Source organism: Camelus dromedarius, chromosome 1 (assembly GCF_036321535.1).
Source record: "Camelus dromedarius isolate mCamDro1 chromosome 1, mCamDro1.pat, whole genome shotgun sequence".
NCBI classification, from domain to species: Eukaryota; Metazoa; Chordata; class Mammalia; order Artiodactyla; family Camelidae; genus Camelus; species Camelus dromedarius.
The window spans coordinates 90,929,739-90,957,421 of NC_087436.1; the positions used below are offsets into that span (position 1 = coordinate 90,929,739).

General features: G+C 34.3%; 2 protein-coding genes across 11 annotated transcripts in view; one reads left to right on the top strand and one right to left on the bottom strand.

The window, feature by feature from the left end:
• On the top strand, positions 1–27,500 carry GNPDA2 (glucosamine-6-phosphate deaminase 2). Of its 3 annotated transcripts, none has more exons than XM_064487091.1 (7): positions 20–130; positions 3,045–3,206; positions 6,852–6,953; positions 8,036–8,218; positions 13,621–13,805; positions 17,663–17,837; positions 27,168–27,500. In XM_064487091.1, the coding sequence occupies exons 2-7, from the start codon at positions 3,083–3,085 to the stop codon at positions 27,176–27,178; spliced, it is 780 nt and encodes a 259-aa protein (XP_064343161.1). In that variant the 5' UTR covers positions 20–130; positions 3,045–3,082; the 3' UTR covers positions 27,179–27,500. The 3 variants fall into 3 exon arrangements, with proteins under 3 accessions (XP_031291055.1, XP_064343161.1, XP_010978645.3); XM_010980343.3 differs by lacking the exon at positions 27,168–27,500 and adding an exon at positions 24,414–25,595; XM_031435195.2 differs by lacking the exons at positions 3,045–3,206; positions 27,168–27,500 and adding an exon at positions 24,414–25,595 and having other exon boundaries at positions 1–130.
• GUF1 (GTP binding elongation factor GUF1) overlaps positions 10,782–27,683 on the bottom strand; it is a 37,992-nt gene continuing 21,090 nt past the window's right edge. Inside the window, exons 18-22 of one of the 8 annotated variants that reach the window (XM_064487015.1) lie at positions 20,911–20,974; positions 19,873–19,945; positions 19,486–19,527; positions 11,960–17,484; positions 10,782–11,545 (exon numbers count right to left, since the gene is read on the bottom strand). In XM_064487015.1, coding sequence (XP_064343085.1) covers positions 17,481–17,484; positions 19,486–19,527; positions 19,873–19,945; positions 20,911–20,974 — 183 coding nt within the window. In that variant the 3' untranslated portion in view covers positions 10,782–11,545; positions 11,960–17,480. The other 7 variants (XM_064487019.1, XM_064487018.1, XM_064487054.1 and 4 more) reach the window with 7 other exon arrangements.

Here is a 27,683-nt window from a genome sequence, read left to right on the forward strand (position 1 = left end):
CCCCGCCGCGCCGGGGTTTACATCCGGGTCCTTAGCTTCGCGCTCCGAGCGCCGGTTGGGGTGGCTCCGCGGTGGCCGTGTGTGGGCTGCGCCCGCCGTTCCAGCGTGGGAAGAGCCAGTGGGCCGGCCGGTGAGTCCACGGGCATGGGCGAGGAAGGGGAGTCGGGCGGAGACCCGCTGGTCGTTGCCCCCACGGTGGGCTTTATGCCGGGATGGGGTCGCCGGGCGGATCGGGGTCCGGGAGCCTGGAGGCGGGGGCCTGATGTCCCCAGCCTGGCCCCCCGCAAACCTGGCTGGTCGTCCTCTTCGGAACTGCGCCTCCGGGAGGGGTTCCCTTCCTCTCCTCTTTCGCGGCCTTCTGTTGTTAAAAATTCCTGATGGTCATCCTGGTTTGCATGCCTTGCGGTTTGCGGAGTGATGGGGCGCAGCTGGCAGGCGGTGGAGGCGGGTTCGCAGGGCTCCTTCCTAGTCGGGGCTTGAGCGATCTTTTCAGGTCAGGTGCAGTGTGCTGTAGGGCAAAAGCTCGGAGCAGGGGCTCTGCAAGTCTAGGTTCCAGATTCTAGTGCAGGTTCTAAAAAAGCTTAGTGTAACCCAAGTCGTCTAGAAGCCCCCACCCAGCTTTAAAGTTCCTAGATTTGTGTTCGGCAGCCCTGTCTCCAGGGGATACACATCCAAAATGAATCAGCACCAGAGGAAGATGAGGGAACGGTGGTGCTGTGTCATTTTTTAGTGCTGTCGGGTCAAGATGCTGGAGAATGGCTCAGGGCCACAGTAGTTTGGATCTTTGAGGATTGCCAAAACTGGAGGAAAAAAACACATTTTTTTTTAATCTGACAAATGTGACAAAAACTTTCTACTTTATTCTGGGTGAAGTGTTCATTTGGGACTTTTGGAAGTGAACTCTAAGCTCACCGACAAGCTTAAGAAAACAAAACGTGCCCGTACTTGGCCTGAGAGACTTATTTGAACCTCTCTGCAGTGAAGTCATCTTGCATGGGGTTCTTTTCCAATGTATCCTGAGTGTAAGAATCACCTGTTACATTTGTAAAAGTGCAGATTCTCAGGACCCCGTTTCAGATCTGCTGAAACACCATGTCCAGGGAAAGGGCCCTGGGAATCTTTTTTAACAAGCATCCTAATTGATTGTTACTTACAAGGCACTTTTGAAGCATGTGTCTTTCAGTCGGATAGACCCTCCATTTGTTTAATAGCTTTATAACTTCTAAGTTACAGTTTTCTATATCTGAAAAATGAGAATAAGTTCCACACCAGAGACTATTAAATGAGTCTAAGCCCTTTGACAGTAGGATCCTTATCTTAGTCATTTTTGTGTGACCTTAGTGCTTGATAATTAATAGGCCCTCCATCACAAGTGTGTTGAACTGAGGAAGGAAACAGCAAGCCCAGAGCACAGAAGACACTTGGAACGCTCTAAGGCCCTTCCACCTCCTCATCTTACAGGATTTTTTTTTTTTATTTGTACCAATAGTCATTTTGCTGAATGTTAGAAATAAGTATGTGTCTTTATGACCAAAACAGCCAGGAAATGTTTCTGATTCTTTCGTGTAACTTTGAAATTGTTTCTGGCATTAGATTATTGATGAATTTAAATCGAGGCCAAGTCCATTTGTTGGACTGAATTTATCACTTACTGTGTAAATTATTGTCTGTAAATGCTATGTATCTCGTTACTCTGCCAGAATTTTAGATCATGGTGATTGCAAGTTTTTGTTGTTATGCCAGCATTCTACATTGTTATGTTCTTAAGGACATATTTAGATTACATATATTCATTGTGATAAGACCTACTACTCCCATTAATGTAAAAAGTTGACTTACTGCTGTATGTAAGGTTTGTGGGTACAGAATTCAGGACTGCTGAAACTGTTTGTAAAAGGATTGGTCTGGGTGACGGATCTATTTAAATATAAAACTAAGAATTCAAATCTGGGAATTATGGTTGTAGAACACAGTATAAATGTTATAAATCTTGACAATATAAAAATAATATGTCATACAGAAATCAGGGGATGTGAGGAAATGTAAAAATGCAATTTTCACATCTTTCCTGGTAGGAGGTCAATCCTCATTGTCTAAAATGGAATCATATAGTTTTTAAGTGACTGTGCTCTCTTAATATTTTTATAACATTTTTTCTTAACCTTAGAATATTCTTTTAAGAACTGAAATTGCTTTGTGTGAAGAATTTTCATTTTCCCCAGAGATCAGCAGTTTCTTTAATTTTCTTTTGCTTTTGTTGAATGCAGAAAGAATTAAATGTTAAGCTTTTTGTTAAAAATAGCATGTGTAGTTTGATCCCATTGTTAGAAATTATTCTATATATCTTATTTATACGTGTGCATTAGATAGATACCTAGAATGATGTATAACTGATAGTAATGAGTATTATTTCTGGGTGTCAGGATTTGGGTCGATTTTTTTTTTGTACCTTTCTCTAGTGATTGAAATTTTTTAAAAGTGCAGGTATCATTTTATAAAAACATTATTCAACAAAGGGAGATTTAGTTATTACATCATTCATAGGGGGAGTTCTGGATTTTACTAAGTAACCCAAAAGTTGCTGAGTAATCATTAATACCATTAACTTGAAATCAATAAATGACTACTGCTTTGTTTGCCTTTGGTTTGGTTTATGTTGCTTTATATAGTATCCTTATGGAGGCAGTGCAGTGTGCTGTCTTTATAGTAAATTTGCCTTGATATAAATTTTGGCTTTGTCACTTAGTAACTGTGTGAACTCAGGAAAATTGTGTGAGTCCCTCTTCTCATCCAAAACAAGATGTGGTGTTTACTTCAGAAGATTGTTGTAAATATTGATATATGTGCTTAAATGACCTAGCCCACTGCCCAGAACCCAAGGTCTGTTCAGAAGAAAACAGCCATTATTACTATTTTTAAAGCACAGGTTGTATTTTTATACATGCATGAGGTTCTTAAGTAATGTCCTTCTTAAAGCCATCAGCGCATCACACTTCTGTTTGACTGTAAATTACTTACAGTGCTTTGCAATGGACTTTTCTCAGGTTTGAACTTCTTGTCCTGGAAGCTGTGCATCACCACAATGAGGCTTGTAATTCTTGATAACTATGACTTGGCTAGTGAATGGGCAGCCAAATACATCTGTAATCGCATCATTCAGTTCAAACCTGGACAGGACAGATATTTTACACTGGGTTTACCCACAGGTAATCACCATTTTTTCTATATTAGATGCTCAAGGTAGTGGGATTGAAGTGTCTTCCTTAGTAAAATATGTTTCCTATTTATTTCCTGCCACATCATTGATTTAATGTATTAGTATATAAAGCCGAATGTATCGATACAGATACAGACATACCTAGTATCTACATTTCATTCCTATTTTCTTTGTTAAAATTCTGTCTCGCCTACCACTCCAAAATGCAAAAGAAAATATCATAGCTCAAGTGATGAACGTAGTGTTTTTTTGGTACCTTTTTCTGGTAGTCTTTTGTTTGTATTTAGGGATGTTGCTTTCACTGTTCTTTAATTTTTAGTAGATCAACCTTGTTATTAATCATTAAGAGATAGCCAAACTATGTTCAACAGAACTCTTGATTTTACCTCACATGCCTCATATTTCTCTGATTATTTTCTATTATAGAAGTATCATAAAAATTGAAGACTGGTATGTGTTCATGACAGGATACATGTAAGCATTAATTGTGTATTTTATTGGATTAAGTTCTCTGTTAAGGTTTTTCCTAAAAAATAACCAAGTAGTGTCACTGACCTCGTGGTACTTTATTTGATATTGTTGACGTCCACAGGAAAAGAGTATCAGAGCTGCTATTTTCTTGGTGACTGCAAGGTGTTTATTCTACACCCTAATTCTTGGTTTCCTTACCTTTAAGAAAGATAAGGAAATTCATAGTTCACAAGGCTGTTTTGAGGCTCATGTAAGATAGTGTTTGTGCAAACCCCTGTATATTGTAAACACTATATAAATTCAAGGTTCTTATAAGTGTGTTTTGTTTAACAGTATTTTCTCCTCTTGTTCCTCCCCTCATACATGCCAGTTACAGAAAATATACAATCATAATTTTTTTCACTTGCATAATTTCCATGAAAGGTCCTCTTTAGCTTATCAGGTTGATTTTTTTGTTTGTTGTTTTGCTTCTTGTTTTTTAGTCAAGGGCAGTAGATCTTGGTTAGAATGGCAAAGAAAGACTTTTAATAATTGTGCATACCAGAAATGGGCCCCCTCAGCACCCACACTTCTCGTATGTGAGCCCCAGTGGTTGAACACAACCATGCATCAGCTTCCATACTGTTAACCTGGGCTATGGTCAGCCCAGCTGCCTTAATCACTTTGTCTTAATCATGATATAGAAATAAATAGTAATTTGTGTGTAGGGGCAGAATGGCTTCAGAGTCATAAATGCCAGCAGAGTTAAGCATGTTTTTGTGTATTTAGATGTACAGCTCTTGCTTTGTCTTGGATAGAAGAATTGCCCAGTGATACACCTGCCAAAGGTCTATCTCTGGAATACCTTTGTTGACATTTTCTACTTTTCTCCTTCATTGACTAGTGACAGGGTTAATCGTGCTCCCTCTCTATCCCCCGTGCTTTTGAAATTTGAACACACATTTCTGTAATTGTGGATAACATGCTATATTGGAATTATGCCCCACCAAGCACAGTTCTGGGGAGTATCTGTTCACTGTATATTTATTGAAGTGATGGTGACAAGCATGACATTTAAGAGCCTGCATGCTGTGGGGCATGACCTGCCTCCCAGGCGCATTCCCACCATTCCCCACACTGAATCATGGCAGGCAGACTAGACTGTAGTTCATGGAACAGGCCTGAACTTGCTGGCTTTACTTTCACTCATATTGTTAGCAACTTTGTGAGCTCTGGAAGCAGACAGAATCTCTTGAATCTCTGGCTTCACTGCCATGTGTGTGATATTTGGCACATTACTTTATCTTTTTGACCCAGTTATTCCATCTTCAAACTTGTGAGATTTGCATTTGCTCAGGTTTGAAACACCATAGCATTTAGCACATGATAAGCATACAGCTGTCTCTTCTCTCAATCTCTTCCCACATCTTTTTTCTGTTTTCAAATACAGCTTACTCCATCGTTGAATTCCACCTCTTCTTCAAAACTACTTGAAATGCCAACTTTGATCCTTCCTCCAACAAGCAAGGCTTTTCTTTGATTCATTGTCGTTCTCCAGACTTCTTATACGTTACTTATAATAGTTTCCCCTGTTATTTTGTACTTGTCTGTCCCTATCTTGTAAGTTCTTCTAGGGTAGAAACAGTCTTAATCTTTGTTTTATCTGAATCATAATAAGGATTTGCTAAATTAGTTATGTTAATAAATGAATATTGCAAGCAAATATATTAAATTGACGTTTCTTTAACCAGTTCAGCCTGTACCATATTTTCCATTATTTTTTCTCTTCAGCCACTTTGATTAAAAAATAGAAAATGAATGCATTTTTTGTCATCACAGTTGTAATAACTTCTGACTTTTTTTAGTCATATGTCCTTAAATTAAGGGGGAAGTCCTGTAACTGTTCTCTTGACACTGAAAGATAGACACAGGTTTGTTTATGCTTCTAAAAAGGAGGAAGAGGGAGGTGATTTCTTCATCTTCTAGCCAGATTTCACATTAGTGGGCTGTAGTTCTTTCAGAAGGAATTGAAAAGTTTGACCAGATAAATTTTAAATTGTAATTTCAATTTAAAATAATATGTATGCTTAACTTTAAGAAAATCTATTAGTCTTCTGTTCTCTGAACCTATGTGATATTTATTATTTATAGACACTTCTGTTATTCTGTCATCTTAAATGAAAGGCGATCTTTTTACTACTCTAGAATTTCCCTTTTTTTTTTTTTTTTTTTTGATTTTGCCAGAGGCTGTCCGGTTCTGTCACACTCTGCCTGCCTCTTGATGAGAAATTTTGTGTACGGGTGTTGTGTTGTGTCTTGTGATGGTGGGTGGACTAGGAATCAATCCTCTGACCAGGACTGGGTGGGCTAGGTTGCTTGTAAGAATGTAGTCAGTCTAACCTTTGAATTTGCAGTTAAAATGAAAAAATACAGCAAATTTAAAAAACAAAGGGAGGCCATGCTCAAGTGGGTGAATTCGTCTTTACTGTGCATATTGCGCACTATCAAACATCCTAATTTTATAAAACACTAGTAGAGCTCAGATGAAGTATCCAAAGCCAGTATTCCATTTCCTAGAAGTAATTTTACTTTGCACATTTTAGCTGACAACCACTGACAATAAGAAAATTAGAAACAGGAGCTCTAGTTAAAAACTTACAGGATTAGTTTCCTCACTCAATCCTTGCCGCCTTCTATTTTAAAATAGGGGCAGTATTTAAATTTAGCTGTTTTCCCTTTTAATTTCATTAAATGGTCAACACTTGACCTATTTATATATCATTTATGCTACAAATCCCTCTCTAAATAAACATTTTTCTCTAAAGATGGGATCTTTATTTTTCTTTTAATTCAGATGTGCTCTCTTGAAGTTTCTAATCCTGGAATAAACAACATTAATTCCAAATATCTAATAATTCAAGTATAATTTTTCCAAACTGTTATTTCTGTAGACAAATTTCTACCTTTATTCAACAAATTCTACTTTACTAAAATTTCAGAGTACCTTGTAAAGAGTTTAATTCAACATATTTTTTTATTTGAATAGGTACTTAAATTAATACTTGTTTGCCTAATAAATTAGAAATGTAGAATATCATTAAGTAAGAAGAGAATAAGGTTAATATAAAGTTTTTAAAATTAGATTTTTCAAGTTATGTTAAAAAATGGAATCTATCTGTTTTAGGGAGCACACCTTTAGGATGTTATAAAAAACTAATAGAGTATCACAAGAATGGAGACCTTTCTTTTAAATATGTGAAGACCTTTAACATGGATGAATATGTAGGTAAGCTATATTATTTGAATATTATTTGAATTTGTTATATTTTAAATAACATGAATATATTTTGAGAATATTAACATTACTTAAATATTACTTAAATTTGTTTTGAAAGTAATATGAATATATTTCTAGAGTATAATGTGCTACCTTATGGTGAGGTTGGGAGGTTATATAAAAAAATTATATTTTTCTGATGACAGCATGACATAGTGGAAGGAGTATGGGACTAGAAATCAGAAGATCTGCATTCATCTTCAGCTGGGCCACTTACCAGTCTTGTAACTTTGAGCCAGTTCATTCACATTTCTCATTGTCTCTTTTACTTTTTCCCTTAAGACAAAGTTAAAACCAGTGTTGTTGTGGGGTCGTATTAAGCAATATGTATGTAAAAGTAATTAGTAAAATATCTTTCAAATATAAGATTCTTTATATTTGTAGCTGTGAACCTTTCATAATTTATTGATGGTTAACTTGCTTAAATGGAGAGATCTGTGATACATACAAACTCTGTGTTAAAATGTAAGTTTCATAGAAATACATTTTTAATGGTAGCCTGCCATTAATGATCGCCAAAGAACTGTTGTGATTTAGTATATCTTGCATACAAATAGGAAGTATAGAGGAGGCATGTGGATCAACATTGCAGGTGTGTGGCCAGTTAATTTATGTTGAGTTTAACAGATAAATCAATTTCATTGGTGATAATTTTGTATTTGAGAAGTGGAGTATAAGTGATTAAATGCACATGAACTAGACTTCTTTGTTTTAATTTTAGCCCTTCTGTGAGCTATGTGACCTTGGGAAAGTTACTTAACTTTTCTGTGTTTCTGTTCATCTATAAAATGAGAATGATAATAGTATTTCTGTATATGTTGGACAAATTAATTCAGTTAACATATATGTACAGTGGTTAAAATAATGCCTGGCACATAATAAGCATATATTCCATATAAGAATGCTTTTAAATTGCATATACTATAGAAAGATTAAATATTTTGAAAATCATTTATGGCTTAATCAGAAAAGTAAACTTTAGATTTATTTCTAGAATTAGTTACATTTTTATTCATTAACTTTGTACTTAGGACTTCCCAGGAATCATCCTGAAAGCTACCATTCTTATATGTGGAATAACTTTTTTAAGCATATTGATATAGATCCTAATAATGCCCATATCCTTGATGGAAATGCTACAGATTTACAAGCAGAATGTGATGCATTTGAAAAGAAAATAAAAGAAGCTGGAGGAATCGATCTTTTTGTTGGAGGTATGTAAAACATTCAGTTGTTAGTATTTGTATTAGGTATTTTAAATAAAAAAAATCTTACCATTGTGTAATGTAAGGGACACCTATGACTGTTTATAACACCCATTTATTTAGCTATTGATTTCTTAAAATTTATTTTCATCAAAAAATAACAATGTTGCAAGTTGGAATTGTTTAGATTATGTCTTGAGAAATAGGTCCTAATCCCCACTAAATTCATCTAATTACCTTATTAAAATTGACAGTTGACCACATCTTATAAAATAAGCGATGCGTTTCTTTTCCTAAATGATACTCTTACTCTTTTACTGTTTCTTTAAAACTCCAACCCAGCCTTCTTATCAAATTACAGCATTAATCTCTAAAAGTTTGCATGTAGAACAGGTAGATTTTAACATTTCTCTACGATCATTTAAATGGCTTCATTTCACTAAGAAGTTAAGAATGTTGTAAGAGATAATCATCAGCCTTTAGTCATTATGAATTAAGCTGTATAAACTCTAAAGTAAATAAATGTTTAATTAACTAAATTCCAATTGAAATATAAGTGTGTATATATATGCACACGCAAGTGTGTGTGTGTGTTCATGATCTACTTTTGAAAAGAGGTGAAAGAGTTTCGTCCTTCGTAATGACAGTATGTCTTCTGTCATCCGTATGAAGCATCTGAGTAGTACAGTGTCATATGAACTTTAAGAAACCAAAATTGGTTTTTCCAGAATCTTCAGTATTTAAACATACTAAAGCTTTAAATGAATAATATATCTATCTATCTATCTATATATATATCCAGTAGGTCTAGCTATATATTCTATTCTATATATTCTAATATATTCTAAGTCTTTTTAGAAGACTTCTCAAAATTACATGAATTAGATCTTCAATGGAGCTGTATTGAGGTTAATTTATGATTAAGGTGGCCAAGTACTGTTCAGGTGTTCGGTTGCCCTTGGGGAAAATTGGGTTTTACAGCATACTATTTTGGCCACTTACTATCTGTATGAACTTGGGAAGTTTATTGAAGTTCAGTATAATTCTTTTGTAAAACAGGATTAATATAAATTATTCCAAATTTATGACAAATTAACCATGTTATAACATATATAAAATGCCTGTGTGGTGCTTGGTATGTAGTTGGCATTCTATTAAGTGTTAATTTACTCTGTCTCTGAAGTATAGATTCTGAAGTAGTTTTTCCTTAGTTCATTGACTGTCTTGCTTTTTTACCGATTTACCTCTAAGGGTAACCAGCAAAATTAAACTTTCTCTTTGGGAAAAGTGTTCTCTCAGCCTAGCAGAACTTATATCAGTTACTTTCTTGCTTATATGGGATTGTTTTTATCTGAGCAAGAATCCAAGTTAGACTGTTCTGCTTTTCAAAACAGAAAGTATCTATGTTTTAAATAAAACTTGCTAATATTACTTCAGTATTTCTGGAAAACATTTGCACTCCATTTTTGTCCATATGGCTCAATTCAGAGATAATGACTGTTTGCACCTACCAATATCAAGTCTAAGGCAGTATGTATTTGAAAATGTTTGAGTGCTGTGCCCATGCATTTTTTAGATTTTCTAAACTCTATACCAAATTTAAGTAGAATTATTATAAAATAATATGCCTATCTTACTTTTTATCAAGTTTATCTTATTTATGTCAAAAAATAGTTTCACTGATTTAGCATTATACAAAACGACATGGTAGTTATTAGAACTTCGTCATTAAAAATGGCTGTATGAATAATGTATTTTTTTGCTTCTTTATTTGAGGACCTTTTTTTCCCTGTTAATTTATTGACCTTACATAAGGATCTTTGTGATAAATCCCTTGGGGACTCAATTCGAGGAAATGGAATTTACTGGGGGGAAAAAAAACTGATTAAGAACTCTTTAACTCCATCTTGTCCTTTTGCCTCTTTTCAGAAAACAGTTTAGCTTAATGTAATGTTTAAGGCTTAATATCCCCTTTTTTTTTTTTTTTAAAGATTTCTAGTAGAACTTTCTTCTTTCCCCAGAGCTTTAAGTCACTTCTTATTTCTTTTTAGCTAAAGTTTTTTTGATTTTCCTCGCAATAAACTACCTTAGTTTCTCCCTTTGAAACTGATGGAGCATAATCATGGTTATTTATGTTTATTACTGACTCTTACTACTAAAAAAGAACTTTACTTTGTTTTTTAACCAATTTTTGTCTTAAAATTCCTGTAGTTCTCCCTTGCAAAAAAAAAAAAAAATTAAGAGAATTTCCTTTCCTCTTCCATTAACACCTTCACTGTAAGCTCGTGATGATCCAGGGTGCAAGGTCTGACATTTTATATTTATCATCCAAGGGACATATAATCGTGTATAGGGAAGAGCTGGCTATTGCATTTTCTTTGAACTTTTTCCTGTTTAGGATAACCTATTATTGGATGTGTACTCATGAAAGAATCTCATTTGATTCTTTGCCTTTGTTGATCTAGGTTGTTATCATTGGCTTTTCAAGATAAGGCTTGGTATCTGGGTCTTACCACTTACCCTTCTTTTGTTCCAGGGTTTGGTTAATAAAAACACTAAGAACTGAGCCAAATGGGATCAAAATATCAGCTTTATTAAAGGTAAAGTTGGATTAGAGGTTGCAGGTTGGGCTTGAGGCCAGAATGGGGTTTCCTACGCCTCCCCTCTGTACTGGAAATAGTAGGGTGAGAGAAGAGCTCAAGAGTATAAATCCACCATTGCTCACTCCCGGGAAGTGGAGCAGGAGCGCCCTTCCCTCCATACAAAGGAGAAAGGAGGAAATACATACTCTCGGAGTTCTCATTCTTTGTGATGACAAAAGTGTTGAGAGAAAGAGTAAGGTGTATCATGCAATTCCTGATCCACTCCCCGCAATGAAATAACACAAACATGGAAATCTATAAATAGACTCTAAAGGCATTATTAATTTTAAAATTACCTTAAGATAATTTGTGTTTAAAACGTAAAAATAAAAAAAGACAGTGAGGAAAACTTTAACCCTGTACTTGGGTTACATGATTAGACTTCTTTGATTTGCAAGTAACAGTAATCTACTAGAGGGACCAAAAATGAATTTATTGGAGTGATTCTAGGGTAACTCACAGAATTAATGGAAGAGTTGGAAAAAACAAGTCTTTAGAAGAGCAAAAACCAGGGAGCCTCAGATCACCAAAGCAGGGACTCACTGACCCTCTCCTGCAGTGCTGTCCTCAGAAGCCTCAGCTCCGGACACCTTCTTTCTTTCTGTACCCCTGGTCAAGTTTCAGATTTCTGGAGAGAAATTCTGATTGTTTCCACTTGGGACAAGTACTTTTCCCTAGACCACAACAGTTCTGCCTAAAAGAGACAAGATATGGAGTGTTATAACTGATCTGGCCCCTGTTGTGAGGGGAGCAGAGCAGGATGGAAGGAGGGAAGAACTGTACTGCACATACCAAAGAATAGCAACCAGCTATTCATTTATTCAACCATTACTTAATGAGGGCCTCCTGTGTGTCATGTTTTGTTCTAAGTGATGAGGATACAGAACTATACGAACACTGGGAGGACATGCAATCCAGACTCAGAGGTTTTAGAGATGTTTCATAAAGGTGTTGATATCTTAGTTTAGACTTAAAGACTGAATAAGAATTAACCGTGGTTTTTAGAGTTCATAATTATTTTCAAGAAAATTTTACAAAGCTTTGTAAAACATTCTGAACATTTTAAAAATATAACTTTATATCAGGAAGCTCAATTTTTGATACTTACTCATGGTCAGTAAGGGAATGTATTGACCCTTCTCTGCCGTGAACCATTACTGGTAATTTCAGCTCTGCTGTGCACATTGTATGACCCAGATCACCAGTGAGACCACTAGTATTGGTCTTTGAGGATTTCCTGTTTTTCCTGGAACTTTTATTTTCCTGGTTCATTCCTTTCCTCTGTATAGAAGTATTAATAAAAATATTTGGGCAGATGTATACTTAAGAGGAAAAACAACAGTTTTACAGACTAGTTTGAGAGATACGCATATCTGTCATTTAAAACTTAAAAGCACCTACATAATAATGGAAACAAACTGTATATATTGACCACATATAGGTCTGGCTTTATGTCCCAGATTAAAAATTGATCCTAGATTGTTAAAAATTCCTAGGTTATGTTGTGCTTTGGTAGTTCATATATGCTTCCTAAGGTTTTCATTTGTTCTTCCTTCAAAACCTGGTTACTCTTTGTCATATTTTACCTTCTTGTAGCCTGGGAAAAATTTGTTAGAATTGTGTGTTGAGTCAATAAAAATATATATATTATTAAATATGCAGAATATGATATTTTGACCCAGAGAACTTGTGGGTTTATTTTTTGATTGAGGTTGCCAGAAATCTGACTAGCTAGTATGATACGTATGTCTAAAACTTGATTTATTTATGCCATAAAATGTTGGTTTTATAAAAAGATTTGCCTCCAATTTCCTTCAAATAAGAAATGTCATATTCTTACCTATATTTTAGAGGCAGTCCTAGAACAGTACAGTGGGTCTCCTTAAAGCAGTGTTTTCAAATTGGGGTTGTCATGCAGTGTTAGGTCAGTGAAATCAGTAGGGCCAGTCACATCCAGCATTTCCCTTTTGTACGTCTTTTTAGTGAAATGGTATTGTATGGCTCCTAGTAAGGGTAAGTATTATTTCATGCAGTTCTTGTTTTAACTATTTATATGTATACTAGATTGCAGTGTCAAGTGTATTACTCACCATAGGTTACAGTCAGAAAAGTTTGAAGAAAACTACTGCCTTAGATAGTATCTCGTCCAATCTAGACATTTTTATAAGTGAGGAAACGATACCACAGGGAGGTCCAGTGGTTAATTGCCCCAACTAGACTAGAACCAAGCAAGCTAAAGTATAAGTATAAAGACCACTGGGTTAGGAATCCAGAAAATTTAGATTTGAGTTTTGTAGTACTTGCTAAATAGTTACCTTGAACAAGTCATATATTATCCTTGAGCATCGAAGTTTCCTTTCGAGCTTAAAAAAAAGTGGAGGAGATAAAGCAAATAATTATGCCTAATCTGACTATATCACAAGGTTGTTAAATATGTATCTGTTGTTGAGATGATGCATGTGAATATGCTTTATAAACTATAAAGTATCACTATGTAAAAGTGATACTCAATTTTGCTACTATTAGAATCATGCTAGCTCAATGCTCAGCATATGGAAAATACTGAAATACTTGTTCAATCGAATACAGGAACAAATATTTTAATACAGCATTAGAAATTCAGCTATCAAATAAAACAAGGTAAGCATGTTTATGACTATCTATCTTTGGTCTTAAAATATGTTGAACTTTGAAAATCTTACTTACTTTATGTGAGAAACCTTATTTACTTACATATATATGTGTGTGTATATGTATTTCTTTTGAAAGGAATTGGTCCAGATGGTCATATTGCTTTCAATGAGCCAGGATCCAGTTTAGTATCAAGGACAAGATTAAAGACTCTAGCAATGGACACCATTTTGGCAAATGCTAAATATTTTGATGGAGATTTATCGAAAGTGCCAACTATGGCTCTAACAGTTGGTGTGGGGACAGTGATGGATGCTAGAGAAGTAAGAATTAAATGTTCTTTGATGTATTCCCTTTGATGTCTTTAGATTTTGGAGAAAGTACAGAGTTGAATAAGTGACATTTTGGTTGCATCCTATTTACAATATAAATTGTTCTCTCGCTTTCAGTCATTTCTGCCTTTCTCATTGCCATGTTTAGAATTCAACTAAATTAGGTCTTTGGAGCTGGAAACTAAGAATTAGGCACCACCTCTTTTGGGGTACTGCTTTGACTGCTTCTTCCTGTTTCACAATTTGAGGTCCTAAAATCACACTGAAAACCAGCAGAAAAGGAACCCCTCTAGGGCTGGATCTGTTCTAAATTTGGTATATTTAATAAGGCAAGTGCTCTGAACAGTAGACTCTGCCTAATTTTTAAATTTTTAACTGGGCTGTCATTTCCTCTCCTGGGAATAACAGAACATATTATAGTCAGCTCATGATTATAAGTGGTTAAATTATAGAGGAACCTGAAACTCCATTCCTTTCTGGCAGCAGGATTGGACAGGTTCAGAGGACAGTACAGACAAGGTATGATGAATAATTAACTGATTTTGATGTAAATATATTTAGACATGAGTACACAAATAGAACTGTCATTCAAAATATAGAAGTTTTTCATCTAAAAATCATTGGTGTATAAAAAAAGACCTTTTAAGGACTGAAATTTCATAGTAAATAAGTTAAGAACAACTTAGAGCAATCTTATTTCTAAAATATGAAAGTTATGCAAATAGATTTCTTCATTTAACAATATTTAATTTGTAGTGTAACTCTTATCCTAATTCTTAAGAGTTAGCAGAGAATTATTCAAGTACTGATCTTTTTTTCTTTTGTTCAGTTTTTCTAGTAAAATTATATGATGCCATTCACTTCATAGTATTCATTCCCAGTGTGATTATAAAGAAAATCATCGTGGCAAAACTACAGGACTCCATCATTTCCCCAGTGGTTTTAATGCTGATTTATTATAGCATTTTTTAAAAAATTGAACTATAGTTGATTTACAATATTGTGTTAGTTTTAGGTATACTGCAAAGTGATTCAGTTATGTGTGTGTGTATGTGTGTGTGTATATATATATATTTTTTTCAGGTTATTTTCCTTATAGGTTATTGTAAGATATTGAATATAGTTCCCTGTGCTATAAAGTAAACCTTGTTACTGTATGTTTTTTATATAGTGTGTATGTACCTGTTAACCCCATATTCCTGATTTATCCCTTCTCTCCCATAAGTCTGTCTGTGAGTCTGTTTCTGTTTTGTAAATAAGTTCATTTGTATCATTTTTTATATTCCACATATAAGTGATGATATAAAATATTTGTATTTCTCTTACTTAAACTTTCTCTGTGTCCATCCATGTTGCTGCAGATGGCAACCTTTTGTATTTCTAACTAACTCCTTATACTTACCTTGTAATTACCTTCCCTCCCCTTGGTGAATAGCAACACTCTCCCTGAAAATTATCTGAACTTTAAACATGTGTGTCATTCTCAGCTTCTTCTCCATATCTAATCAGTCACCAAGTCCCCACCATTTAACAGATAACTTAGAGATAAATAAGGACTTCACACTTGTCTTCTAGTCTGTATCAGTCTGTCAGTGATTGTTGCAAACCCATCCTCTTGGGTATCTCCGTTTTTTATCTATTCTGTTCTCTATATTACAGGCTCAAGTATTTTTTCAGAAACATACTTTAGTTATTATTCATGTATATAATAAAGTCTTGATTCCCTGTTATTTCATCACAACATGACGTTTAGCCTCTTTGGCATAAAAACGCTCTGTATTACCAGACTTCGATCAGTTTTCAGCCATTTCCTTTCATTTCCTTGGGTTCCAGCCTTAGCAAATTTCTAGCTTTTTACTGACCACCCCATAGCTGTCTCATATGCCCCCTATGTGATGCTATTCTGCTTATCCTTAAGACTTGATTTGTGATAGGAGCTGCTCTAAAGCTTTTTCATGATAGAAATACTCTCCTTGAGAATAGTGGAGCAGATGGAGTAGAACTAATCACATATTGTCAACATCAAATTGTGTTCTGAGCAACTTTTTTTCAGTTTCTGCTTTTCTAGATATTTCTTAATTCTCAATTAAAGGGTATATATGTCTTACTGTAGTTAATGATATGGATGCTGGAATCAGACCCCTTGTTTACATAGTAGCCTTACTAAGACCTTGGTCAAGTTACAGAATATCTGTGCCTCCGTTTCCTTATCTGTAAAATATGAGTAAGAATAGTATTTATTGCATAGTGTTGTATTCAGGAGTTAAATGAGATAATTCAAAGAAAGTGCCAAGTTCAGTGTTTAACTCTGAAACCACAAAATCATATTTTAAACTTTTGAAGTAAATTAAACTTGAGAAAATATCCATCATGCAGCAGTCACTAGATGTAATGTGTGTTAATATAGCTTTAAAGAGACTTTTCAGGTGCTAGTGTAAGGACCTCTGCCAGACTGCATCATAATCACTTAAGGGATGCTGATTCCTGGGTCCTAATTCCAAAGATTTTAAATTAGAAGACAGGATACAGTAAAGAACTTGAATATCCTATTGTTTTTGTTTTTTTAAAACTCCTCTGTAACATATAGATCAATCTTAAGAAAAAAAAACTATTAATATCCCACAAGGAAAACGGATTAATAAATCCATTAAACAGTGTTGTGCTTACCTTATTATATCAAGCATTGTTAACTTAAAAGAGAATGCTTTTAATTATAGGTGATGACATATTAACTCTTCAGAATCTAGATCTCTATACTTGTGAACAAGAAGTATCAATAAAAACAGTAGAAATTCATATACGAATGCATTCATGAGGCTTTGACAGTAATCAACATATAGCTTCAAAATGAAAAATACATAGTGAATCTTGATAAAAGAAATATAGTAGTATCTGGTTCATTAATCTTTAATTTCCTCCGTTTTAGAATGTCTGGTTATAAAATATGCAATGCAGAATTTTTACCTTGTTACAGATATTTTAGAATTAGAACCACCTTAACATTCATTTTTTTTATTTGACAACTGTAATGAGAAAAAAATCTTTAAAATTTACTGCATTACATAAACTGTTTAACTTGTAAAATAGGTTCAGTTTACTGCTAAAAATGTTAAGACTCAGACACGTATACACTCACTCACATCTGCACATGCTCTTTGAATTATCTCATAGGCTGTTAGGGATCTGGGACCAAGAGCTTGGATTTTCTGTTTATATAAGGATAGTTTCAGTCATGCGTGCTTAAAGGGCAGTTCCTGCATCTGAGTACATCCTGAATCCTTCTTTAAATCTAGTTTTATTCCAGGACAATTTTAGATAAGACACACTCAATGAAACAATCTTCAGTTTCCCATCTTAAGGTTACTTTTAAAATATCTGTTATTTTAGAGTCTTTGACATGTCCAAAGTAATGTCTATTACTTATTTGGACTAGAGCAATTTGGTATCTGATTCCTGGTTATATTTATTTTTTCTTGACTTGTAACTCTGCTTTTGCAAAACAGCCCTTTTGTTTCTTTTTCTTCATTCTCCCATGTCTCTTCTGCACATCAGTATTTAATGTTAATTATCACAGGCATTATGGTATATTCAGTAATACTTCATTACAAACAAGGTACTGTTTTACTTTGTTCAACCAGAAGAAGAGATCCACTTTGTGCTTGCCTGTTACCTGAAAGAATGGAAATAAATACCTTAAACTATGAAGAAAAATGGAGCTGTTTATTTTTATTTTAACCCTCAGAAGAATACTGGTGCTAAAGTCTTTGTTTAAAAAAAAAATAGAGCTTCTTAGTCATTTGGAACATGTTTTAAGAATTAATTAACAAGTAATGTTCATGGTTTTTCAGGTAATGATCCTCATAACAGGTGCACACAAGGCATTTGCTCTCTACAAAGCAATAGAAGAAGGAGTCAATCACATGTGGACTGTTTCAGCTTTCCAGCAGCATCCCCGAACTATTTTCGTGTGTGATGAAGATGCTACTTTAGAATTAAGAGTTAAAACTGTGAAATACTTTAAAGGTGAGCATTGAAATTTCAAAAGCAGACTGGGAAAATACTCCACTGTAGATGACAAGTAAAGTGTGATATTGTGGAGTCACACATACTGCACTGTGGCCTGTTGACAACTGGCACTATGGTGACACAGTAGTCAGTTCTTTCAAGGAATAGAAACATCTCACTTTAGATAATACTAGCTTTCAGAGTAGTTTCCTAATATTTTTTCTTGAAGAAAATCTCTTCAATCTATATTTTCAGTAAATGTTTCTTGAAATCCAAAATTTAATAATATTTTACTTTCATATTGAATATATAATTAAATAACCCCAAAGGAAATGTATATATGTCCTTTCTAATTTTTCCCTTGTTTACCTGTCCCACCCCCTACCCCCCCAGCTGTGTTTAGAACAAAATCAGGGGATAAGATGGGTCACCCACTGTCTCATTTAATCTTCACAATTTCAAGTTTTTGTCATATTTAAATTTATACTGGCTAAATTTCAGACAGCATGGAATGAACTCTGCAGGTAAGCAGGAGTCTGATTTCCCTGACTTCCGCATGTTTATTTCCCTTTTGCTTCTTCCTGCAGGTTAGTCCAGTAATTCTTAAACCTGGTTCCTTGCTAGGTTATATATATATAAAACCACATGTGCTTGATGTGATAGGTGCTTTAAGAGATTTTCAAGGAAACTTGACTGCACTCAGAGTTAGATGGTATTCTCTGCTAAGAGTCTGTTCCATATATAAATACACACACATAAACAAGCTGTATAAATTAGGTACTCTTTACAAGGCACCTGTACTTATACAGCTGATATGAAAATATTATATAATTAAGTCATATCTATAGGTCAGTAATCCACAAAGTATGTAGTATGTATACTGCTGGTATTATAAGAATGAAAATGTATGTATTTTAATCTTATTATTCTAGTAACTAGGTGTTTATTTAATGTGTATTAGAAAATATAATGAACCAATCAAACCTGTATTTCATAGATATTACTGCTTTAACAAAGTCAAAAAAGTTAGTATACTTTATTGTCTCTAAGACACATCTTTTTTCATATTTATCTCATCTAAAATTGGGATGTGTTTAAAAGCAGTATATCATAGCGTATCTGGTAGCATGTTTCTTAGTGGTAGATAAAATAATGGTGTAGCTTACAGTTTTCTACATCTCATATTCATGAAATATAGTATATAACTTGAAAATTTTAAGTCAGTTTTAAATTGGAAATTGGTAACTCACAGTTCATGTAAGTGTGTGAATATGACAAAAAAAATCTTGAAGGTGATACACAAATGAAGTTTGGCAAACAATGGAAATAGTCTAATTTTTTAAACAAAATTATGATATGTATAGAGTTTAGTATTTACACTTACCTGTTGTGTGAGCATTTTCCTGTTTTACTAAATATTCTTCAAAAGCATTTTAATGGCTATATAGTAATAGACACATCATGATTTACTTAAATGTTTCCTTACTGTTAAACACTTAGATTACCTCTAGTCATTTATATTTTTATCAGTTTTTTACCAAGCCACAAATATATCAAATAAAACTGAAAATGTTAGCTTCTTAGTAATCTGACAGATAAAAGCAGAGAACACAGTTCAGTGATGAGTTGTGAGTAAGACAGAGCTCTTACATGGCATTTTACTTACAGATTTTCATGTAGTCCAGGTTTCATCACAGATACTGGATTCCTTGAAAAAGTTAGTAGAAGGAATCCTCATTATCCACGTATTTTAATGCCAATTTTGAAGAGATTCATTCAACATTGCCATTTGCTAGTACGAATAATCCCCAGATAGACCCCTGTACTTGTGTGATTTTGTTAATTTATCTTTATCAGAAAATGTTCACATTTTAGTGAAGTAAGTATTTAGTAAGATATTTAATAAGAGCCAATACTTACATGACCAGGTACTAATTCTAAATGTATTACACTTACTGATTTACTTAATTCTCACAATTCTATGATGTGGATACTCTTAGAATCCAATTTTTAGATGAATTAACAGACTTATTAGGGATGTTAAGTGACTTACAAAGTGTTTTCCACTTTGGAGCTGTATATATTTCTGAAGAGATTCAGGACATCATCCTCTGTCAGGATGCCTCCTTCAATATGGAGAAAAATGGAATTGAGATACTTTTCTGAGCTACATTATAGACCTCATTTTACAGTAAGATATTTTGATATAGGGTAACTATTTGTAAATTTATGCATGTTATAAATGTAGTTCGATATATTTGTCATATCATTATTATTGTATCACTGCAAGGTGCACTGGAGGAAATGAATCCCATAGTATCATCTGTAATTCTTCAAATACTATTCACATCACTACTCTTTTTTTTGCCATTACTAAAAAGTATCATTGGGCACCTTAGAGGGTTCTAATTATTTTGCTCCTGAAGAAAATCTACGTTAACTACATCTAAAATAAGGATCATTAGCAAATCGAAGTTTACTTTAGTATATACCTTTTGAAAGATATAAGTAAACCACAGGAAACATTTTAATAATTCATTTTATTAGTTCTATTTTTTTGTTTTTGCTTATTTAAATAAGGCCTATGTTTTATGTCCTCGAGATAATATATTTTCAAGACATCATCATTATCTATGGTGAACATGTTTTTTATCTTTTTTAAGACCCTCCTCCAATAGTTCAGATTGAACCAAAGCCATAAAATCTGTATTTAACTTTTCTTCTCAAAACATGTCAGAATTTAAGTAGCAATTATTTTTTATCACATTCTTTATAGAAAATTGTCAGTCTCTAAGTCATGATAAATTCTTGATTTATCATCCAAAAAGCAAGTACTAAAATTTCCAAAATTATTTCTAGTTTAGAACTAGCTTTATCTTATGTTTAAGTTATAGCCAGTAATTAGGTTTTTAAAAAAAAAATTTAAGGAGTTGGATTTTTAATGTTTATCCTGATGTTTTTAAGGTATGTGTTTTTAACCTCTAATATATTCTTTCCAAGATCAAACTTTCAGCAAATGATAAATTCTGTAAATAGCATGATCCTCTGAGAGCTGATACATGCGTCTTCTAAACTACACGGCTGAAATTACCATTGTCTTTGTTGTCCCCTCTTTGGTCTCTCCAATCTGCACTTTGCTGCTTACATACTGGTTGCTGAAAATGGATTAAACTTTTCAGTTAAATCTTGTTTTAAATAAGGGAGAGATTTTTATAGTTAAATAGTAGTTGAAGAAAACTCTAATTGAGCTGAAGGGATTGAGAGCCATGGAAGGTGGAGAACATTTAGATTATAAGGAAATGGCATAATTAGCAGCACAGGATGAGCGAACACAGTAACAGAAAAAGTTCTTTGTAATAGAGTAGAGAACAAAGCGTATTGATAAAATGGGTCTAGGTTATACTTTAAAAACAAAAGGGAATGTATAGATTAAGAGCAGAGAGGCAAATCAGGGCTCACGTGGCAGTGGCCTTTCACCTTTTGGGGTCATAGACCTCTTTGAGAATCTGGTGAAGACTGTCCTCTGAAAAATGCTCATGCATGTACATGTGTGTGTGTACATGTGCGCACACACACAAGGCTGTATATTAATTAGGGAGATTCCAGAATTCCTTGAACCTTTTCTAGCTCTAGTGTGTTCCAGGAATCTGGGTTAAGAGTCCTTGATACATTTGATTTCTACCAAATGGACAGCTTCTAATTGTTATCAGTCTGAGAGTCAGGGATGGTTTCACTATTTATCACTGTTTTCCTGCATTCTAAGTTTAACTTCTTTGTTATGTTTCAGTATGGAGTGTTTGACTTTTTTAACATAGTTAGTACCTTAGATTTTTTTTTAACCTTGGGAATCCCAATATTAGAATGTAGACCAAAGGTAAAAGGGCTAGTGCAGGTGAAAACTAGCCTCCACGATGAACACAAAGAGTACTCACTGACAGAATGCTTGTGGATTACTTCTGTCCTGGCTTCCCTCAGAACGCTTGCATTTGAACATCCAAGAGCTAATCTCGTCCCTATGAGGGTGTAAAGTTAACAGCAGCCTTTAGAGCACCAAAAAGGTACTGGGGGAGGGAGGTTATTAGTCTGAGAAAAATACTCTTACCATTTTTTGAGCAAAGAACAAATGCCAATAAGTCAGTATATTTCAAATCCAGCCTCCAGGATAGTTTGCATAAGATAGTCTAATGAATAAAATACTCATTGGTTTGTCCACATATTCATGGATTTTTATCACAGGCTTTTTGTCCTCAAAGCACTGGTAAGCATGGAAGGGGGGTTATTTAACTTTATGGAACTGTCATAGAAACATTCAAGTATTAGGACATACAAACCAAACATCATTATAAGACTTTTATGCACTATGTTTAGTACATTGCTTTCTGTTCTGAATCTCTGAACTGAGATTACTCCATTTCATAAATAGGGCCAGATAGCCAAGTGGCTGCCATACACCTGAGGTGGAGGCAGAACCAATCAAGCACTTTTATGCTTTGTTTGGTATTTTTTTATATGAAGATCCATTCATTTCCTTGGTTAGCTGTGCTCCTTGTTCTGTCTTCAAACTTTTCCCATTACTCACTTTACCCTTTTGGCCCTTCTTTCCCTCCAGCTGCATGGAAGGTTTAACTAGTCTCTCCACAGTCCTACCTCCAAGACTCTAAATTCATCCTCATCCTTAAGCATCCTTTCATGTCTAGTTATTCTGCCAGTGCCCTGGATCCCTTTCTGCCTTAAGGACCTTGAACTACAGAATCTCTGTCTCCATCCTTCCTTTTTCTTGTCTCCTTTTTATCAATCTATGTTCTAGGTTCATTTTAAATTTAAAAAAAAAGCTTCTAGAGGCCATCTCACTGAAACTTCACAGATTTTCTAAGGTAAATGTTCATTGAGCTTCCATGTGTCATGACCTTTACAGACCTAGGACTTCAGGCAGTGAATTGAAGGTCCTCCTCAGTTTCTAGTTGGAGACATAGTAGAAAAACATTTTCTAAGACTAAAAATTGCTCTAAAGAAAGTGAAATAGTAATTCATTGTAAGATGACATTTAGGCTGAGATCTAATAAGCAAAAAGGAGACAGTCATGCTTTGCTCAGGGAGAAGAGCATTCCAGGCTGAATGAGACAGCAAGTATAAAGACCAGGCACTAGAACCAAGCTTAGACCTTCTGAGGTAACAGCAGCAAAGCCAGTTTAGTATAGCATATAAGGGGGAAAGTGAGAGGATGTGAGACCAGAAGGATAAACAAAGACAAAAGAATAAAATCCAAGTTATTTTCTAAGTGACCAGAGCAATTGGAGAATTTTAAGTAACGAAATAGTATGATGTAGTCTTTTTTAAGAAATTAGATTGCCTGCTGTGTAGAAATTCTATTATGGGGCAGAGGGAAATGATGAATGTAGGGTATTGAGTTGGTAGTCAGATTAGAGAAGACAGTGGCTTTGACCAGGGCAGTAACTGTGGAGATGAACAGTGGCTAGTTTGGGATATATTTTGAAAGTAGTGCCAGGCAGTCTTGCTGCTGAATTAAAAAGGGAAAGAAAAAAATCAACAGTGAATTTCAGTTGTCTGGCTTTAGCACCTCATTGAAGGGTAACACCATATACCAAGATTTTTAAGAAATGGTTTAGAAGGGAAAAAATGGGTCTTAACCTTGTTAACAAGTTTGAGGTACTGACTAGACACTGAAGTAGGCTGGTAAGTAGTCAGCATTCTCTCTTTCAGTTACACTAGGGATTATTTCTCCCCTCCTTTTAAGACTCCTCTGGTTTTCCTCTTACTACATGTATAGTTAAGTGCTCTTTGCATGTCACTTTGCTTATCTCTTAAAATTGGTTCTTCCCCAGTTTGGATTTTGCAGTGCTTTTGCAGCGTTCGTGACAAAGAACATCTTACTAACTATAGTACCTTGTCTCCTTGATCCAGAAATCTCATTTCCTAAGAACCACATCATGAGTCCTTTTCCCTGGCCTCCATGTTCTTAATAACCTGGTAAATTTAACTGATTTCTTTAACCTACAAAATATAAAATCTTTAGTTCAGCAATGGGAACAATTTTTTTTCCTTGAAGAAATACAGTACATGTGCATTTAGACATGAGTAATGAGAAGATACTTCCCAAGAAGCTTTAGTAAGGAAAGTTTGTAAGTATACCAATTATAAGATGAAATTTAAATTTACTTGGAAATTAATATTTAATATGTTATCTTCTATATTGTTTTAGTAAACCTCTCCCAGTGGAATCTGGTAGATTAACTGCTGGAGGATCAGACTCAGCTGACTTTTAGATGTAATTAGGCAGTATTCAAATTTGTTACCTCGTCATACTGAAGTTCTGAAGACAAGAACTCCTAATTACAGTTATCCCAAAGGACCTGTACCCGTTTTAAATCCATGTTTTCATAAGCTGTAAGTTGGTATTTGCTAGGTAGTTAAAACTTAACATTCTGAAACATTCCTATTTGCATATTTTAAATAAATTTTTTTCTATCAGATGGGAACCAATATACTGCTTATTAAATTTTTTGTATTCTAAAGTAAATGAGATGTAGTTCAAAATGAGAAATACAACTAGAATTGTGCTTTTTTTTCTTTAAGGTTTAATGCATGTGCACAATAAACTTGTGGATCCACTATACAGTATGAAAGAAGGAAACTGAAGGAGATTGGATCAAAATTCTGCTTGAATGAATAGAACACTTTTATACATAGATGAATTTTCAGCTATGCAATATAAAACATGGGGAATTTTTGAATATGTCATTTTTAAAGTCCAATATCTGTATGTTAAACATTCCATGCTTAGAATGTGTCCATTTTATACTAGGGTTTAGGAGAAGTAATTGGCTCTCTCAATTGATCAGCCATTTGTTATTATAAAGTACAGAAGCCACATAGCCACTCTATAAAACAGCACAGAAATGAAATGTTTGCCTGTTTACAAATATTAAGTGATTTTAAAGGTGAAGATTCTGTACATCAAGTACCTTCATATGACTACAGAGGCATTCTTAGATTTTAATTTTTTTTTAATCACAAGAATACCCTTGAAGCCTTTCAGGTATCAAACAACTGTCATTACAAGTCTTTACTTCTGGAATGCTATCTTTATATTTTCTCTGCATCACACACAAGCTTTCTGCACGTGGTTGCCTTAGTCGTCTTCCTGCAGTAGCATTTGGACATCAAAAGTCCAGCTATGTAATATTGGTACAGAAAATTTGGAGAAATGACAGTGCCTAAAAGTACAGTTTACACCCTTTTGGAAAGTATATATAAGTGCGTGTTTTTTGTGCACCTTCTTCTATAGCACTTTTTTACAAATGTGCTCTTATTTTTATTTAATGACTTGGGTTCATGCACTTGTAAGTATTTTGGCAATTATGAGCTTTATACTTAGCCACACATATAGGGAATTCTTTTGAAGAAAATTTTCTGATTACTGTTAAACTTCATAAACAATTAGCTTTATTCCTTATATATATGTCTAAAAGGATAATATGAAGTATAATATAAAAGGAATTACTGTAAGCTATTTTAGATTACCATTAACTCGCATCATTAAATTGCAAATAGAAGTATATTGTTTTCTATCTTTAACTCAAATAAAGCTTATAATAAACAAATATAAGTTACCTAAATTTTATTTTCAGAGGTGAAATTGAAAACATACATCTAAGAGACTGTAACAATTCATAGCAGCTCTGTGCCGGAATGTACTTTTTGTTGTCATCATTTAGTTAGGAGATTTAAATTAAAAGACAATGTCTCTGTTTCTTATTTCTTAGTTGTGCTCCTTGGGGAGTTTAAAAAAAAAAAAAAGCTTCCTTTCCTCTGCATATTTTGCCTCTTCTAAGTCTATCTAGTAGACAAAGCATCACTTACATGCCTGCTCAGTTGCCTATGTGACTGTATTTACAGTTAAATTCCAGAAAATATTTAAATAGCAAATAAATTAAAAAATAAATAAAACTGTTAGGATAAAATATGCTGCTTTAATTCTAGATAATGAAGTTCTAGTAGCCTTAAGTGTTACAAATGGTTTTTAAATGACTATAGTGAATCAGTATCATCTCCCAGTCCCACACCTGGTAATAAGTACTGGTTACTGCAAACTACCTTAGAAGGTATGGATACCTGTTCAGATGCAGCTCATCTGTTATTTCAGTGCTTTCCATGTGCAAGCTGAAACAAAAGGAGTCTAAAAGATGTATCACTGCCCTTGATGTTACAAGTCCATGTAGTTAAGGTCCACAGCAAACTGCTTTCTGAACACTTTAGCTCACTAACTGGGGAGCTAAGCTGCTGTTAAGCAAAAAAACTAAGAAGCCTATTGACAATATTTCCACAAGAGGCAATAAAGCATGGTAGCTAAGGATTGGGGTTTGGGGGGTAAAAAAAAAAATAGCTGTCAACAGCTGTGACATTGGGCAATACTTGAGTTTGAGCTTCTTCCCTCATAAAATAGAATGGTAACAGTACCTGTACCTCCACTGTTATGCAGACTGAATGAGGGAAGAGGGCTCAGCACAGTGGCTGTCACATATTAAACTCAATAAATGGTGGCTGTTATAATATTCAGTTTACATCATTGCATGCAAAAAATCAGTAATGTAAGATCCTCTAGGGGATAACACTTAGAAGGCACACAACTCTAAATCATGTTTGGGAGAGTGGCCAGGGGAGAGAACATAAGCGTATGCAAAAAAAATTGAAAAATATATTTTTTACTATTTCAAGTAAAACTGTTTCCCAAAAAGTCAGAGACTAAAGGGAAAAAAAGTGTCCAAATCACAAGCATGCTAATGAAGCCCAGATGTTACAGAATAGTAGTGCATACTATGTGCCAGGTACCAACTTTTAACTTTCCCCTGGCAATAATGGTAGAGGAAAAAAATCTTATCTCACAGCTAAGCTATTTTATCTTACTGTAATAGTCTGTCCTCTGGTTTGTTCAGTGACTGAGTAAAGAAAGCACATGCTTTGGACTAAGACAATCACTTGCTGGCTGTGTAACCTTAAGTTAAGTTACTGAACTACTCTCAAGCTCAGTCGCCTCAACTACAAAATCTAGACATTAATTATTAAACTGTCATTAATAACAGCTGCTGCTAATACCAAACATTATCACTTTGCACAAATGCATTTTAGTTAGAAGTAAGACAGCCCCACCCTTACTTTAACTTATATGTACATGAAAACTGTAGTGTCAAACATTTATAAACATTTTATGGAAAACTAGAGCACATGTCTAGACACTATGTTATTTGACTTTGTTTAAAAAGATTCCTATGTATCACCTAAATATATCCAGCTAACAAGTTGACACTGACTGAAAATATTTTATCTCAGGCATGAACTAGACAGAAAGAATCTTAAGTATGGGGCCCTTTCAGTGTAAGGAATATGTCTGAAGACAAATTTCACTGAGCATATGCTGTCATGTAGTCTCCTGAATATTTTAAGCATATTTCATCTAACCTTCACAACAGCCTACAGAGGTAAGTAATAGAATAATCGTGATTTTAATGAAGACTAAATGGATAAAAAGAGGGTAATTTGGCCAAGGTTACCTTACCTAGTTGAGTTGTGGAATAGGAAGCTGAAACCAGGAAAATATGGCTTCAGAACCCAAGCTCTTATCTACCCACTACTCTCTTTCTAAGAAAAACCAAGAGGTTATTTAAAACTTGAAAACCTTGAAAGTATCAAGCAAATTTTCTAATTTTAATTCCATTGTGTTCAACATATAAATTACTAAGAAAAATTAAAGGATACACAATTTTTAATTTATGAAAATTCCTTATATTTTCCCATCAATTATTTATCAGATTGTGTTCTCAGAACTTTTATAAAAGCATCTTTTGG

What these genes read in the sequence shown, in the direction of transcription:
- GNPDA2 (XM_010980343.3), top strand. Translation starts at nt 3,083, where the DNA reads ATGAGGCTTGTAATTCTTGATAACTATGACTTGGCTAGTGAATGGGCA. An exon ending in AATCGATCTTTTTGTTGGAG is followed by an intron (nt 8,219 to 13,620) that starts GTATGTAAAACA and finishes TTCTTTTGAAAG; the next exon opens with GAATTGGTCCAGATGGTCAT. An exon ending in CAGTGATGGATGCTAGAGAA is followed by an intron (nt 13,806 to 17,662) that starts GTAAGAATTAAA and finishes ATGGTTTTTCAG; the next exon opens with GTAATGATCCTCATAACAGG.